The following is a 16,303-nucleotide window of genomic DNA, read 5'->3' as shown; positions in this document are numbered from 1 at the left end:
TACCCCCCCCCCCGGGCAAAAAACCACATGTGTACAGCTAAACAATGACTCCCAAACAAGAACAATGCAATGGTTATTCCCTTGTGCACTGGTACAAAAGGACATAGCCCAAAATTCTTTCCTGTTGATCTAAAAGTTTTAAACATCAACCAATGCACATATAAAACATTTATAACTGATACCGCTAGCTACCAAAGGAATACATGTATGCTTCATGACATTGCATTTTTTGATATTTGAGAATCTGATGTTTAATAATGAATTATTAAAATTCTATTCATGATATTTATGATGGATATTCTTCAATTTCTAAGTTAGCAAACACTATTTTAATGGTAAATTAATGGCCATGAAACCATGTGATCATGGCTTATGAAACATTTTCATTTTAATAAGATCATAACGACACGAATGGCTAGGACAATAGTACAGGCTTGTGCTAATATTACTGCAAAGTGTAGTTTATAGCTTCTGATCACTAGTTTGAATCCAGAGATGGGATACCCAGATCCAGGCATTCACCCTTCTTGCGAGTACTTTGTGTACATTGAACTTTTCAAAGGAAGGTTAGTTCAGTCAAAGCCAATGTTAACTTTCTTTTTCTTTTGTCGATATTAGTGTCTCATTTATAATATTGTAGAAATTTAAAAGTATTTCCTGCTTAATTAAAATAGAATTTAGTTAGCAATATTATCAAGTACACATAATTGTATATAAATTACATTGTTTTTGTTACAAATTTTAACCTGTTCATTAATGAGGCTATGTCACACAATTCTAGGCAACTTTGGCATTGACCAACTGTTTGCAGAATTGACTAACATATCACAATAACGGGTTTAAACTGTAGAAGAACTTACAAAAAAGCAAAAAGGGGCATGGATGGGCAAAATTCAAGAAGATTAAAACAGATTGTGGGTTAATTTGAAAAATGTCAGCGTGACCTTTTTCATGTTTATCTTGATTTGAATTAAAGTTTATTTTCAGTATACTGTATGCCAGAAATTCGTTCATTCACACCAATTTCCTCAGCCAATTTAATTAAAGAAAATGAATAGAATTAACTGTAATACAGTGGCCTAGCCACTTTAAAACTCAACTATTGTCATTCATCTTGAATGTTCTTTAATTTTTAAGTAGGCCAACATTAATTTAATGAAAAATTCATAAACCATGAATTTTTTAATGGTTAATTCATGGCCATAAAATTCTGAGTCATGAAAATGTTTTTCATGAGCCATGAAATTGTAGAATTTGAAAACTCTTCAATTTCATGGCTCATGAAAACATTTTTCATGAGTCATGAAATTGAACCTTCAATAAATGTTTTTTTTTCATGGGTGATGAAAAATTGTGAAAATGGATTTCATGGCATGTTTTCATGGTGCATTGCTATTCGACATGATTTTCAAGGGAAATTCATGGCCCATGAAAGTGCCAATTTTAACTTTCATGGGTCATGAAAAATATTTGCCATTTTTTCATAGGAATTTCATGGCCACAGATATGGCCATGAAAATCATTTTTGCGTCTTTCATGGGCCATGAAATCAATTTCATGACCTTTTTCAAGGGATTTTAATGGCATTTTAATGGAATGGTGAGTTCATAGTGATTGCACTCTTCAAGTCACCTGTAAATATAAACAAAACAAACAAAAACTGTTTATTTTGATACAATTGCTATTTTTCCAGCATGCAGACTGTATATTAAATGGCCTTTTTCAGTGACGGTGTGAAAAAAACCCTGACTGCTTTCATGTTGGGCTAGTGAATTCAATAATTTTTTCCACTTGCTAGATAGCCAAATGACATTTATGGATTTTTATTTTTAGTTGTTGATCTTTCCAGAGAAACATGGGACTTTGGGTAAGCATATAATGGTTTCACCTTGCACAGTCTACCTGGGTCAGGCCGGGAAGAAATCAATTTTCTTTGCACCCTTCCTTTCATTAATCATAATTTTGCAGAAAAAAATGTCAGTCTTCATTTGAATTTTTTACATTGCTAGCTGTAGTTTAAAATGCTACTCAAGGCCATCCAACAACTGAAAATACATGCCTTAAAAAAATGTCAAACAGCTTTTTTATAACGTAGGCAAGTGTCTAGTTAAAAAATAGATCTTTTAAAAATGTCTCAGGTAGTGAATGTGTGTAGAGAGGAGGATGGGAATTGCTGAGATTGGCTGAAGAGATCAATAACTGCCTGAACTTGTTATAATCCATAGTTTAACTCACCAGTAATTCAGAAAGTCCCCTGTTCTGAATTCTGTAAATCCTGTTTACAAATTAGACATTCTAATAATCCCACAAATTACCTGTATACAACAAAATGCAAAAGAAACGTCAATTAATCTATGTCTGGCAATACAATACACATCATAGAAAGATAGAAATTTAAACTTCAGAAATGGTCTCATTTATTTCTTTGCGGCCGGAAATGACCACATGGTCAATATTTTGACAAACATTTCCTCACGTATAAATAATAAAAGGATGCGATTCTTATTAAATTGAAGTAGCTTAACATTCAGATGACAAATATAAATAACAATTACATGCCTCGACGAACTGAGTGACATTACTACAGTATGACACATCGCCTCAAAATCTACAAGATCTATTATTTTTATCGTCGAGCTCGGCTTTAATTCCAGTGAGCTAAGACCAGCTAAGTTTTAGTACGATTCCATCTTTAGCACTTTTATAAATCTTCACATAAACGCCGAAGACATAAGCTTAAGCCAGTCTTCAAAATGAAATTATAGTACAATGAGAAACGCTTACCTCAAGTGATCAGTCTCTGTTAGAAATGTTTGTGCGAAAAGCTTCCACCGTTTCTCCTCATTCCATATTATTCTCCAGTATCGGGAATACAAATAAAGGATATCGAATACCCTTTGTTTCGGGACTCGTGATCGCGTCAAGAAGAAAGAACATTGACAAAACTATCCTATAGTACTAAAATTGCAAAATCTTTCCACAAGATCGATCGACGCCATTTTGAAAATGCGCCCGCAATACGGACCGCGGGGAATCCGCAAGCAGGGGGGGCACAGCTGAAACTCTCCCCAAGCGCCACTCCTTTGTTTGGAAGAAATTACGTTCAACCTCGCCCAAAGCAACTACAATGAAAAGAAACTGATAACGCTATAATAAAGAGCATACACTCAAGCCTTTGGCAAAATTTTCTTTTATTTCAAATGCAAATGGTCGTTGAGTAGGAAGCCAGCAAACTTTTCAATTGTATTTTTTACTGCCGTACTTTTTCACAAAAAAGTAATAATGGCCATTTTTAAAAACACTATTTAAAAAACTACAACTTTGCTTAAAAAGATCCTAAGAGAGAGGTTCTAGTAAAGTTTTCACGCCAATTTAAAAATGTGATCCGTTCTGGTCACGTGGACAATGACGTCATAACAATGGAATTAATTAAAAACTACTTCACATATAAGTATCTACCAACATGTAATTTCTTGTTACCTCGCATTTAATGCAACGCCAGATACGTACTTGTACCCAGACTCCCATTTTTTGAAAATTGTGCATAGCTACTTTAATTTTGATATTTTGTTCGGTACCTGGGCAGTCCGAAATGCCTCACACCAATGTGCTTCAAACTGCAATGACTGCTTTTTTAGTAATAAACTATTTTCGTCACAGTGAGCAAAAACGAACTTCTGAGCAAAGTCACGTGACTAATAACGTCATCTACCTACGACTTATACAATAAGTAGTTTATGGTGAGAGTTATTTCTATACGACGTACTACTCCTGCTGACTTCAAACTGACCAAGTTATTTGGCATTAACGATTTTTCAGTTGCAAAGGATTTTGGGAAGGTTTTTATTATAATTATATATTGTTTTTATAATTATTATTATTATGTGTTACAAGCTTTTGCAACAGGAAATGTTGCTTTTTAGCTTTTAGGTTTGAGATGGGTCTCCGTTGCACACTTCAAGTCTGTATGCTCTTTGTTCAGTTTTAAAATCAATGTTTGTCACATTTTTGCTCTTGTGAATATAGTTAATTGAGGCTTTGGTATTGGAGAAGAGTATTCTTTCAAGTAAGAGGGGTTGAATGAAGCAGTGCTGTAATTTTTTACACTGTTTAGCTCTCCTCTCCACCAGCCTTTGCTGGATCACCACGAACGGATGTTGTGATGTCAACACAATTCAATTAATCAGTAAACCATCATCTCAATTTTAGAACGCTTATTGTCTAGCAGTGTGTGTTATTAGAAGATATTATGTAACCCACTTGAAGTCAATCAAACCGACACCCATTTTTGGAAGGAAAGGAATGTATCAAAATCTAGCTTGCTTTTACCTTTTGACATCAAAATTTTTCCGCAGACATAATTCGAAAATTGTCTGAAAATAGCGAAACTAATTATATTGGTTGTATGTGAACTGGTATAGACAGATAAAATAAAATCTAGATCAATGTCGAGGGTCTAAGTCAAGCTAAAACGTTGAGAGTCAAAACTAGCGAGTCGAAAGTAGTCGATAATTTCTAATGATAATTTTTGATTAATTAATTAATCAGTATTATTGCACATGGACTGTAGTGTATTTCGTTTCCAAAGCGTCCTTTCGTCGAAATTTTGCACAGAATGTAAGTAACATCGTCTGTGGTATCTCTTCACTAGTTGCATGTACTTTAAAGGTCAAATGATTTAAAATTTCGATTTTTTTATTTTTATTTTTTGCCAATGTGTTTATTAAGAGCCAAATAAACATATTCCGAAAACTTAAAGTAATTTGATATTGCATCGCAGAGATATTGCAAGTTGAAAAATGCTTTTTTTAAGGCCTTTATAATCGTAGAGTGCTCGGGAAAATTGTCGGAAATTAAAACCTGTGACGTCATTTTTTGAAGACGACCGCAGACCGATTCCGAAAACCGATTCCGGTCTGCGGACCGTTTTCGCAGACCGATTCCGCAGACCGCTCCTTTGAATTTGTAAATGTTTTAAGTGACAAGCAGTTATTTCGTTCTTTTCGACCGTTTATCAGTTGATCGTTTGTTGGTTGTTGTTCAGAGACGCGCATTTTTTTCTTAATAATATAGCTTAACCTCAAAAATAGCTCAAGCAAGATCAAGTTTTTTCTGCTGTCGTTTTGCATATCATGTGAGGCATACGTAGTATGCACGTTGGTTTGAAAACAAATCAGGAATCTCTATTGTTCCTTCTCATTAGCATTAACGATTCTCATCAACATGTAAGGTTTAACCCTCGGACGTACAAGGGGGGGGGGGGGGGGTGGGTGGATGCCACCCCCCCCCCTCCCCATAAGGTTTTTTCCACATTTTGAAAATAGGATTTAATCTACAATGCTGAAACTTTCAGTAGCTGTTCATTCATCCTTTACGGAAATTTTGATATGTCAACCATGTGTACATGATATTTGACGTTTCCAGTTTTTTGAGACAGAAGTGCAAGAATTGTTTAATTTTTACATTCAATGGGCATTCTGGCTTGATTTTGCATAAATTTCCGTTATTTTGTGACTTTTTAAGAAAATGTTGAAATCCAAGATAGCGGATCCAAGATGGCGGCTCAAATGACGTCACAGCCAATTAAAATTATGTCATCTTGTAGAGTAAGCTAAGGGCTTTCTTCTCAGTGTAAAATAATTTCGCTACGCCTTAATACAACGAAAACTCCGGGGAGGGGTTCCATCCACCCCCCTTGTACGATGGTGAGGGTGAGAGTTTGCTTGTACGTCCGAGGGTTAATGAGCAGAATAATAACTCTGCACGTACGTTTTGAATCTTGGTACATGTCATAGCCGTTCTCTTCAGAACAACAACGTGAAATAACCAAATTCTGCGTATTTTGGACAACGTCAGCCGCGACGGCTAAGTTTGGTTTTACTTTTTGGGTTTAAACGCTCTCTTTGAATATTCAGCGGGAGCTAGTTCTTTAAGCGATAATAAAGCAGAATAAAGACGTTGTCCTCCTTTGTGGTCTGCGGAATCGGTCTGCGGTCGTCTTCAGAAACACCAATTATGACGTCACAAACTGGTCCCATTCCTTCTATTTCAGTGCCCGTCATTTAAAAATCGTTTTCGTGAAGCCTTCGGAAATCTTCATATTTTTTTGCTGTAATTCGCGCTTTAAGGCTCGGAAAGCATTTTTTCTTTAATTGCGGGCCCAAGAGAGGCCCGCAACCCTAATCTTGACAGTGACCAGCGTATTACGTATTACGCGGGCGCGCCACGTTTATAAATGCTATCTGCAAACCGGAAGTTGAAAATTTTGTTCTTCCACTAAGAACGATCGGAATGCAAAAAATGTGTCAACCACGACAGATGGCGTAACACCGGAAGAGAAAAATCTTGTCTCTAAGAGCGATAAGAATGCGAAAAATGAGGCTTCTGTCGGAAGATTGCAGACATTACGTTTTGCAGACGTTGTTTTATAGGTGTTGCTTTTGAGAAGATCTGCTGTGATTGTATCACAGATAAACTACGGCAAAGCGAATGATTCCAACAACGGTTATTCTCGAGAAATTCCTTATAACACTGACAACAAAGCGAGTTTGCCGACGGAGGAAAATCACATCTCAATTCACACCGCGTGCTCGACTACACTTCGCAAAACTGTCAATCAAAAAAACAACTCTGATTGGTTCGCGGCAATAGGAAACGATAAAAAACATTCGTGACTTAAGCGTGACGCGTTACTCGACCTTACTCGGAATAATTTTCTTTTGTCCAGTGATTTATCGACACTGTCTGAAAAATTTAATATCGATAAACTTTGGCTTATTCACCATTGAAACATGGCAAACTTGTCAACATATGATTGGTAATATCAAACACGTAAAAAAATCATCATAATTTCGCACACATTGAGATACTGTTATTCTCGGTGGACAGACTCCCAATAAACAACCGCAGTTTATAAAAGAAATCTCAATTACCACAGTAATGCCAACTTCTGGAAAACTTCCCAAAAACTTCGACTTGAAGTAATTTTCCAAACTAACAAAAAACACTTCCCTCCCAGTACCTTCTCTTAACTGCATCGATGCCCGCACTTTCTAACCTGTGGTTACCACTAGTTTTACTAAATAATGGTTAGTATAAGTGTTTGGTTAGATAAAATGGCATTTGAAATTTCGGTTAATTTGACCTTTAATTTAAGTTTATTTTTCATTTGTTTTTATTCTTCCCTTTCGTTGATGACAAGTAAAATAAACGGCACGCATGCATGCATGCAGAGGCAACGACGTTTCACGATGATAAAAAATCACATTTTTGTATTTCAATGTATTTCAATGTATTTTATATCATATGATTAAAAGTACGTTTATATAATGACCTTCATCATTTAGCAACAGGAACGCCCAGCATCATTGTCTCGAATTGTCAAGTCGGCACAGAAGATTGTGTGACATTTTTCGTGAGCGTTAAGGTCACCGAAGACATAACGTTTTAGATTAGCAAATGTATAAGCAATTAATGGAAATTCTTCTAAAGTTTTGAATTTTTGTTCGAACATTATAGCAAATTGAAGCCCGCATACCGAATCGCACGTCTGACACTTTTATTTTTAATGGCTTTTAAATAAAAATTATCAGTGAACGTTCAAGCAAAACAAAGATTTAAGCTGCTATCGGTTCTTCTGGTATGTGCTCAAAAGTTACGACTCAAACCTTGTACAAATTATATAAATTATGTACGACCGATGTATACCCCGGTGTATACATACGTACACGACTCGTGTGAGCGAGCTCAAATTTATCCGATACCTGATTAAGTCCAATACTCACTTTAGGCCGTGAACCTCCGTTCAACAGCTAGAAACTAATAATAATAATAATAATAATAATAATAATAATAATAATAATAATAATAATAATAATAATAATAATTATAATTATAATAATAATAATAATAATAATAATATTAATTTGTATAGCGCCATTTCCATACGTTCAAAGGTGCTTGACAATGTTAAAAAGTAAAATATTAATTAAATAAATTACAATTTACTTTGAATTTAAAAAATAAAATGTGATTAATATAAAAAGGCGTCTCTAAGTCTTAATAATTTTAAAAAGTGAAATATTAAGTAATAATAAAGTATTTTCGTTTGTCTCACGACGTAGTCACGTGTGATGGAGATCGCGACGTTTCGACTGCACACTGCTAGTCTTTATTAGGCGATAAGGTCGACTGGTTGTGCGTCAACTTATAAAGCACGCTTCTGCGCTGTGATTGGTTGGTTTTCAACAGCTGTGATTGGCGCATTTCGATCCTCGCTGTTTCTGTGTCCTGTTGTTCCCTCAGCGGTCCGCTGTCGCACAGTTCTCCTGTTGTTGTGTTTTTTGATCGTGGACATCCATGCCTCAGGAATTCAATTCCATTATCCCTGTTGATATTATTAGGGTGAAGTCTTATGTGAATTGCCTCTTTGACCCTGCCTTTGTACCAGTGTGGGTCGCAATCAATAAACTTTACCTCAGTAGTAGTGTCGGTAGTGTCCGGTGTTGTTGGTGTGTTCTGCAACAGCGGAGGCCTGGGTACGGGCGAGTCGGATGTCCCGGTCGTGCTCTTTGATCCTGTCTTGCATAGGTCTTCCCGTCTCACCGATGTAAACTTTGCCACATTCACAGGGAATCCTGTAAACAACGCCATCTTGCTTAGTGGAATCAACAGCGTCTTTCGGCCGGACTAGGTGTGATCGAGGTCTGATCTTGTTGTAAACGGCCTCTGGTAGATCTCAGTTTCGTTTCAGGGTAAGCAGCTTTTCAGACAGCTTTCGGGTCAAACGGTCTGTCGGGTCTTTGTTCAGGCGCTGGTACGGTGCGGCCTCGATCAGGGTAGACATCTTAGTGCGGTAGGTATCAGCATCCATGACTACGTTTGCACGCCCTATGTCTTCTGGGAGAACCATGATGGACTCGTCCTCCTTTAGGCTTTTGAGCGCTTCTCGGATTTCCTTCGAGATGTTAGGCTCTGGTGGTTCTGTCTGTTGAAGCAGATTCCACATAACAGAGCATAACATCCGCTCTCTCAACAAAGGACGCAGACAGAATACTGGAACAAATCAAGATCAACACCAATAGAGTCTTTAATACCACCAAAGAAAGACGAAAGCAGAAGTTTGAAAAACTTCTGCACGAAAAACAGACGGCTGTGTCCCCAGCTGATACACCGTATCTTGACAAAACTAACTGGGTTATTAATTTGTCTTCTAGGTCCCTCAACGATGCCGAGATAGCACTGCTGCAGAAAGGACTGAACTTCGCCGTAACTCCTTCGAACATCCCTGCCAAGGAGATTATCGCCAGTGTCGAATCAGCTGTCAGACAACTAAACGTCGAACGAGCGGACACGGTCAGAAGAACTGTCAACAATATCCTTCAACAGGCAGAACCACCTGAAACAGAGAGTGACAGCAAACTCGCCTTCCTTGACACCGCAGTTTCGAGAGAACCAGACGGCCGCCTCACCACCAGCGTATACAGGAAGCCTACGCACACTGATCAATACTTAGCGTATGATTCACATCACCCTCAATCAGTAAAACGCGGTATTGCGAACTTTACGAGCGTGCTACACGCCTCGTAACAAAATCATCTGTTATCTCCAAGGAGAAAAAACATCTATCATCTGTTCTTGTTTCTAATGGTTAGCCTTTTTCTTTCTTGCAGAAGATCACCAAGACCAGAAAACCGAGCATCGATGCTGAACCCGCGACCGAGTTTAAATCCACTGCGGTTTTGCCCTACGTCAAAGGTCTTTCCGAACAACTTCGCCGCTGCCTACAACAACAAGGCGTGCGGGCTGTTTTCAAGTCGGAAACCACACTACGATCACACCTAGTATGGCCGAAAAACGCTGTTGATTCCCGGGGGGGCACTCCCATATATGAGCTATATAGGTATGTGCCGCTGTGAAGGGTATGTTTTTCAAGGAGTTTAGTCTGGGATAGGGTATAGAAATCAGAGAGTTTTGGTCTAGAATAGGGTATCATTTGCCGAGAAACTGATCAGTGGTATGAAGAATTAAGTCCAGAATAGGAATAGGAACTCGGAAGAGAAAGAGGCTTCCAAAGACGTGAATAAAATCATTGTGACAACGTTTGTTGACTTACAGTGATGCAGTTTTTAAAAGAAGCAAGTCTGGAATAGGGTAGGGATTTTCGGTATCTAGTCTAGTATAGGGTTGCAAAATCAGCTGAAGATGGTCTGGTATAGGGTAAGGGTTTCAGAGTCCCAGCGGCACACCCCCACCCAAAAATATACAGGGTGCCCCCCCCCCCCCCGGGTGTTGATTCCACTAAGCAAGATGGCGTTGTTTACAGGATTCACTGTGAATGTGGCAAAGTTTACATCGGTGAGACGGGAAGACCTATGCAAGACAGGATCAAAGAGGCCCGTACCCAGGCCTCCTCCGTTGCAGAACACACCAACAACACCGGACACTACCCGCTTTGGAATGAGGTAAAGTTTATTGATCGCGACCCACACTGGTACAAACGCAGGGTCAAAGAGGCAATTCACATAAGACTTCACCCTAATAATATCAACAGGGATAATGGAATTGAAATTCCTGAGGCATGGATGCCCACTATCAAAAAACACAACAACAGGAGAACTGTGCGACAGCGGACCGCTGAGGGAACAACAGGACACAAAAACAGCGAGGATCGAAATGCGCCAATCACATCTGTTGAAAACCAACCAATCACAGCGCAGAAGCGTGCTTTATAAGTTGACGCACAACCAGTCGACCTTATCGCCTGATGAAGACTAGCAGTGTGCAGTCGAAACATCGCGATCTCCATCACACGTGACTACGTCGTGAGACAAACGAAAAATACTTTATTATTTTAATTTCGATTTAAAAGTTAAGAAATTACATACACTACCACGATGAATAACCACAACATTTTTTACGATATTATTTAAGTAATTTACAATTTTCTTTGGATTAAAAAATAAAATATGATTAATATAAAAAGGCCTCTCTAAAGAGTAATATTTTAAGTCCTTTTTTAAAAACGTCAAGTCATTTAATAAGTTTAAGTTTCTTTGGAAGCGCATTCCATAGTCTTGGAGCGGCAACTTTAAAAGATCGTTCTCCATAAGACTTTAAGTTTGCTTTCGGTACAACCAACAGATTCATTGATGATGATCTAAGTTGCCTGGTCGGAATATAGTGCTGGAGTAGATTAACTAAGTATTGTGGTGCCATGCCATTCAGCGCTTTATACGTAAGAAGTAGTATCTAGAAAACAAGTTAGAAAACAAGTGCACTTTGCCGGTGCTATAAGTTGCAAAAGCCAATAATTATCTCACTCGCCACAACTCAAGATGCAGCTGAAGGAAAGGCACCCAGTGCTCCCCGGATTAGTGCACGGGGACGTGGTAGAGGGTAAACGTACTAATATATATTCCATCAAAAAAGCGGTTGTCCCACGATTTTCAACGTCCTTTTTAAAGAACTCAATCCAGCACAGAGGTGCAGTTTTATGGAATTTTGTGTCAAGCTACTTTAATAACGCTACCAACCACAAGCAGTTTTGCAAAAAAGCGAGAATGGACCCCATATTTAAAAAACTTAATTTTGGCAGTTTGCGTGGTGTCGATACAGACAACTCCGAAACACATGTGTGTTTTTCAATTTTAAATCTTAATCTTATTAAAATATAATATCGTTTATTTTAGTTTATTACAATGTAATATTAATTTTTCTTAGGTAGGTAGTTAGTCACACGTACACACATGACCCCTTAAGCATGTATTTGCTTTAAAACAGATCGTGGTTAAATAAAGGTTTATTATTATTACTATCGTGCGCCAACTATAGGCGATATGTCATCGCCTAAAATCACTTTCGATACCATGATGCTGTAATGTTTATGCAAGTAGAAATTAAAACGCACTTCAATTTAACGCGTCGAATTAATGTGCGGACACAAGACTTATTGTTATTCATTTCCTCGGCCCATTTTTCTTTTTTGAGACGAAACCAAATCGAAAAAAAAGTACGTCTTATAAGAAGCACAATATGAGTTTTGGCTGAAAGTAGGACTAAGGGAAGGTACGTTTTTTCTTTAAAAATAACACTGCACAAGCACAAGAAAGGGAGATCAGGAGATCAGACAACGGATAGTCAGCATGAAGCTAAAGAAATAATATCTGGGTCTTGTACATCTTGATACGGACGAAAAAGGACACAAGTCCCCCGAGAAAACTATGTGTCATGGCATAAATACATGTAGAAATGTAACCTATAGCTAGTACGTATAATAAATCACCAAATTAAATCAAAGTAGGTGAAAGGAAAAACTTAATCTGTTAGAACAATGGAAAGCAACATCACGAAAATTTTTATTAAAAAATTGAAACGATGTCTGACACTCCCCTTGAATTTCCCTTCAATAGCTCACAAAGACATATGGCCCTCCCCTTTTGATGTTCACTTTCACTGATGACCCTCCCCTCTGAGGCCCGCCCCTAAGAAAAAACGTACCTTCCGTAAAGCTGTTGGGTGGCAACCAGAAATGAAATAGGAATGACATCAACAGACATTGTAATAGTGACAATGCACAGAAGAAGACGCAAACCTTTTCTAAAGGAATTTGGATCAACATCAAATGCGAAGAAATCAAGTGTTCCTTCTTTCCTTTCCAAACGTTTCACTAGTCTTGTACAAAGCCCATCTGCACCCTCTTCATACTGAAAAACAATTCACAAGAATTTAGTTTCACACACGAGCCAAGTTCTGCTGTAAACCATCACCTTTACTAGACGATCACATCCTCAAGAAGATCCCCTGCATTGCGTTCATACTGTGAATAGACGTGAAGTGTCTTTATTGTAGTATTCCTTTATTGCTGTATTGCAGGGTGCCAAATTAATCAGTTTCATTTTAAGTTATCAGCAAGTGAAACTGACTTATTTACCACTTTTCAATACTGCAGTTAATATACTTGCAATGCAATAATATTTTGTTCATCTTCATAATTTTCTTACTGAAATAGTGAAAACAATAATTTAATTACCAACTCGTAACGAGAATAACAAAGGAATGCATTGACGACAATTACCCATTTCTAAACGGACAAGAAACCATATTAACGAGGTAATTGATTCAGGTTATAATATTTTAGTGCTTATATCTGATAGGCCTCAAAATACTTCCTGTTTTTGTGCTTGCGCTTGTGCTTGCGTTCGTGGGAAAACAAAACACCGCATAAACACAAAAAATTGTTTACGTCTGGCCGTGTCTAGTCAATTAAAGCACTCGTTCCAGGTTCCCCTGTGTCTGAGCATTTAAACAAAGTGGCGGAGGTAGACCCGTGATTGATTTTGATAAAAGTTTTCTGAGGTTGTTCGGAAGAGTGTAGGGAATTTAAAGACAAAACCAAAAAGGCACAGGCGTAGGCAAGAGCAGCGAAAGAAGTGGAGATGACTTCTTCTTCCTCTAAAAAATCTGTAACCCGAAAAGTTTCGTTTCCCCCCTTTTTTTAGTCGCTTTCGCGTTCTTCATCACATGAGTAGAAGAGACAACAGCACTCGATGCCTGAGAGCTTCTGACGCCATATTTCCCGAGAGAACGGAGCCTTCTAACTAGTAAACATCGTAATCTTATTTCTGTGTTTATGCTTATTTCGACGTTCGCTTTAACTTGGCACAAACTACTTATGCTTGCGTTAAAAACGTGGCTAGTAGAAACCACGCTTAAATGATGGCCTTTCGGGTATATTTTAATTTAGACTCTCCATAGACTCTTAAACACAGTATCTTAATTATTATTAGCATTCATTTCTATTTACTTTGTAGACGGTCAGATTAAAGGAGCTCTCAGATCCAATTAACTGAACTTAACTGTCTGTGCCAAGTAGTGGCTCTGACGATGAGATGTCAATGGGATGGTTTTAAAGGTGGGATTCCGGCCATTACATAAGTCTACACTACCTACCTCAACAAGTTGTGTAAGAGACGGTCAGATTAAAGGATCTCTCAGATACAAATTAACTGAACTTAACTGTCTGTGCCAAGTAGTGGCTCTAATGATGATATGTCAATGGGATGGTTTTAAAGGTGGGATTCCATTACATAAGTCTACACTACCTACCTCAACAAGTTGTGTAAGAGTCTTAAAAAAGGTCACGTCATCAATTGTGAAATTTCCATCATCTGTGCATCTTATTCTGTAGTGTCCAACCTCATGACCAAATCTGTTAAAAAGAATTATAAAATGATGAGATGTATTTAAGACATTTAAGGTAGTAAAAGACTTTTCTATGAGTGTATGTTATCTGTTGTTTTTACCGACTCTGTGGAAAACATACTAAATCTTGAAGATGAAATGTTCAACATGACACGAGCATGGGACAAAGAAAAAATCTGAGTCCCCGACGGGAATCGAACCCATGGCCTCCCTCATGTTGAACATTTCATCTTTATTATTTATTACCGAGCTTTAAAATTTACCATCTTTATAATTTACTACAAACTTGACGATTTCGACATTGCTGATCCTAGCAGTATGCAGGACGTGTCACTTATCAACCTAGTAAATGGCCCAGCTCACCACGAGTCTCTCGTAGCTCATTTGGTTAGATCTGGGAGGCCATCGGTTCGATTCCCGTCGGGGACTCAGATTTTTTCTTTGTCCCATGCTCGTGTCATGTTGAACATTTCATCTTCATTATTTATTACCGAGCTTAAAATTTACCACCTTTATTATTTACTATACTAAATCTTATCCATGTTTGGACAAATTTCAGTTTGGTGACTTTATTACTTTTTTTTTTCTTTTTTTTTTGGGGGGGGTGGGGATGTAGTGCAAGTCCACTAGTCCACCCCTGTCCTGTTCCGAATAGGATTTAAAACTCAGAGACTCAAAAGGAAGTGCAGAATGCAAAGGAGCTCATCAATTGAAAATATATATTTTTTTATTTTTCATGTTTATTTGCTTAATTTCAATTTCAGTTAGACGTTGAAACACCAGTTATGTTCGTTCCCGGGTGTTTCTTACGCTTTTCTTTACAACCGCAACACGATACGTTTGTTCGTTTGTGTTCTTTTGTTTTTTCTAGCAAACGCTGTAACACGATATGTTTTTTCCACAGCGACATCGATGGTAGTTGTTTTGCTTTTTAATAACCAGAAAACTTCGTCCCTGCTACTTGTCTCGTGATTTCAAATCTACAGCTGGTTGAAGTTCGATTTGCCACACACACTTTAAAAATGTCTAAGCTATCAGTTTTGCGCAGTCTACTGATACGTTATTTCGTTTTTCTGCATGACTGAGTTTTAACACAATGTACGATGTTGTAATTGAACCGTCACGAAAGTCGTTTCTGGAAAAAAAAAAAAAAAAAAAAAAGACGGATCAAATCTGATATTTAAAAAAGCTCTACAATAAAGGGCTCTTGGAATTCGAAAACGCCTTGCCCACTGTTTAGTATTGTGAGAGCGTTGGTAGAAGCAAGCGTCAACGAGAACAAGAAGAAACACCTTGTGGCGATATTCCCAATCGAAATGTAATGATGCTAACAATTTTATCAAAAAATTATCAAAATTTTCACAAATTCTCACGTGCCCGTCACGTCAAACTACACATTGATCCAATCGGCATTTTGAGGTTGTGGACACTGTGATCTTCATCACAAGAATGGAAGATTGAAATAAATATGACAAAATCAAATTTCCAAGTTTGAACTTAATTTTCTTGTGAGGATGAACTCTTGATTGGGTTTAGACAAGCACCGATTGGAATTAAGTTAAGAAAGCTCACGATCAATACATCAAACCCCCAAACCTAGAAGAAATTTTGCCAAAATTAAACGTCACTTTGTATACATGTAGTGAACATGCAGCGGTGAACCCAATGGTGCTAAAAAGTGGGAGCGGGCTGACGTGAAGATGGGCCTTTTCTTACTCGAAAAGAATGGGAGTAGAGCTGTATAAGTTGGGCCCCTTCTCGCTCCAAGAAAGGTTAGGGGGAGACCCTCAAAGCCCCTCCCCTCGGTCCTGATGAAACAATGAGAAGAATAAAAAAACACAAGGCAAGCTCTCAACTGTCAAAAGAAAATAAAACCTTTAAATAGAACTCACTGTAGATATCATGTTACTGTGGGGTATACAACAAACAGTATATACGGGAGACGATGATCACACTGTTGACGTACCTAACCGAAAGAGTATAGTCTCCAGCGTAATTGTGACTTTCTCTGACCAGAAACGAACCATCTTCATGCGGCTTGAGGAGATCTTCAGCCTGTTCTCTGGTGACCTTCTCGTGAAGCCATCTGCATATAAGTAAC

At 37.9% G+C, this 16,303-nt stretch overlaps 2 protein-coding genes across 2 annotated transcripts in view; both read right to left on the bottom strand.

The window, feature by feature from the left end:
- LOC144662989 (uncharacterized) overlaps window positions 1-16,303 on the bottom strand; it is a 220,762-nt gene that overhangs the window by 62,367 nt on the left and 142,092 nt on the right. The gene's annotated exons all lie outside the window — the stretch shown is intronic.
- The window catches only part of LOC144664122 (uncharacterized), a 152,936-nt gene that overhangs the window by 62,367 nt on the left and 74,266 nt on the right, over window positions 1-16,303 (bottom strand). The window contains exons 15-17 of the mRNA XM_078525249.1: window positions 16,169-16,288; window positions 14,107-14,209; window positions 12,593-12,704 (exon numbers count right to left, since the gene is read on the bottom strand). Of these exons, the coding sequence (XP_078381375.1) occupies window positions 12,593-12,704; window positions 14,107-14,209; window positions 16,169-16,288 (335 nt within the window). The remainder of the gene's footprint in view (window positions 1-12,592; window positions 12,705-14,106; window positions 14,210-16,168; window positions 16,289-16,303) is intronic.

The sequence above is a fragment of the Oculina patagonica genome, chromosome 8 (genome assembly GCF_052425735.1).
Source record: "Oculina patagonica isolate OP01 chromosome 8, crgOcupat, whole genome shotgun sequence".
NCBI lineage: Eukaryota > Metazoa > Cnidaria > Anthozoa > Scleractinia > Oculinidae > Oculina > Oculina patagonica.
The sequence above is the reverse complement of the archived record's forward strand: the minus strand, read 5'-3'. Positions and strand labels throughout refer to the sequence as shown.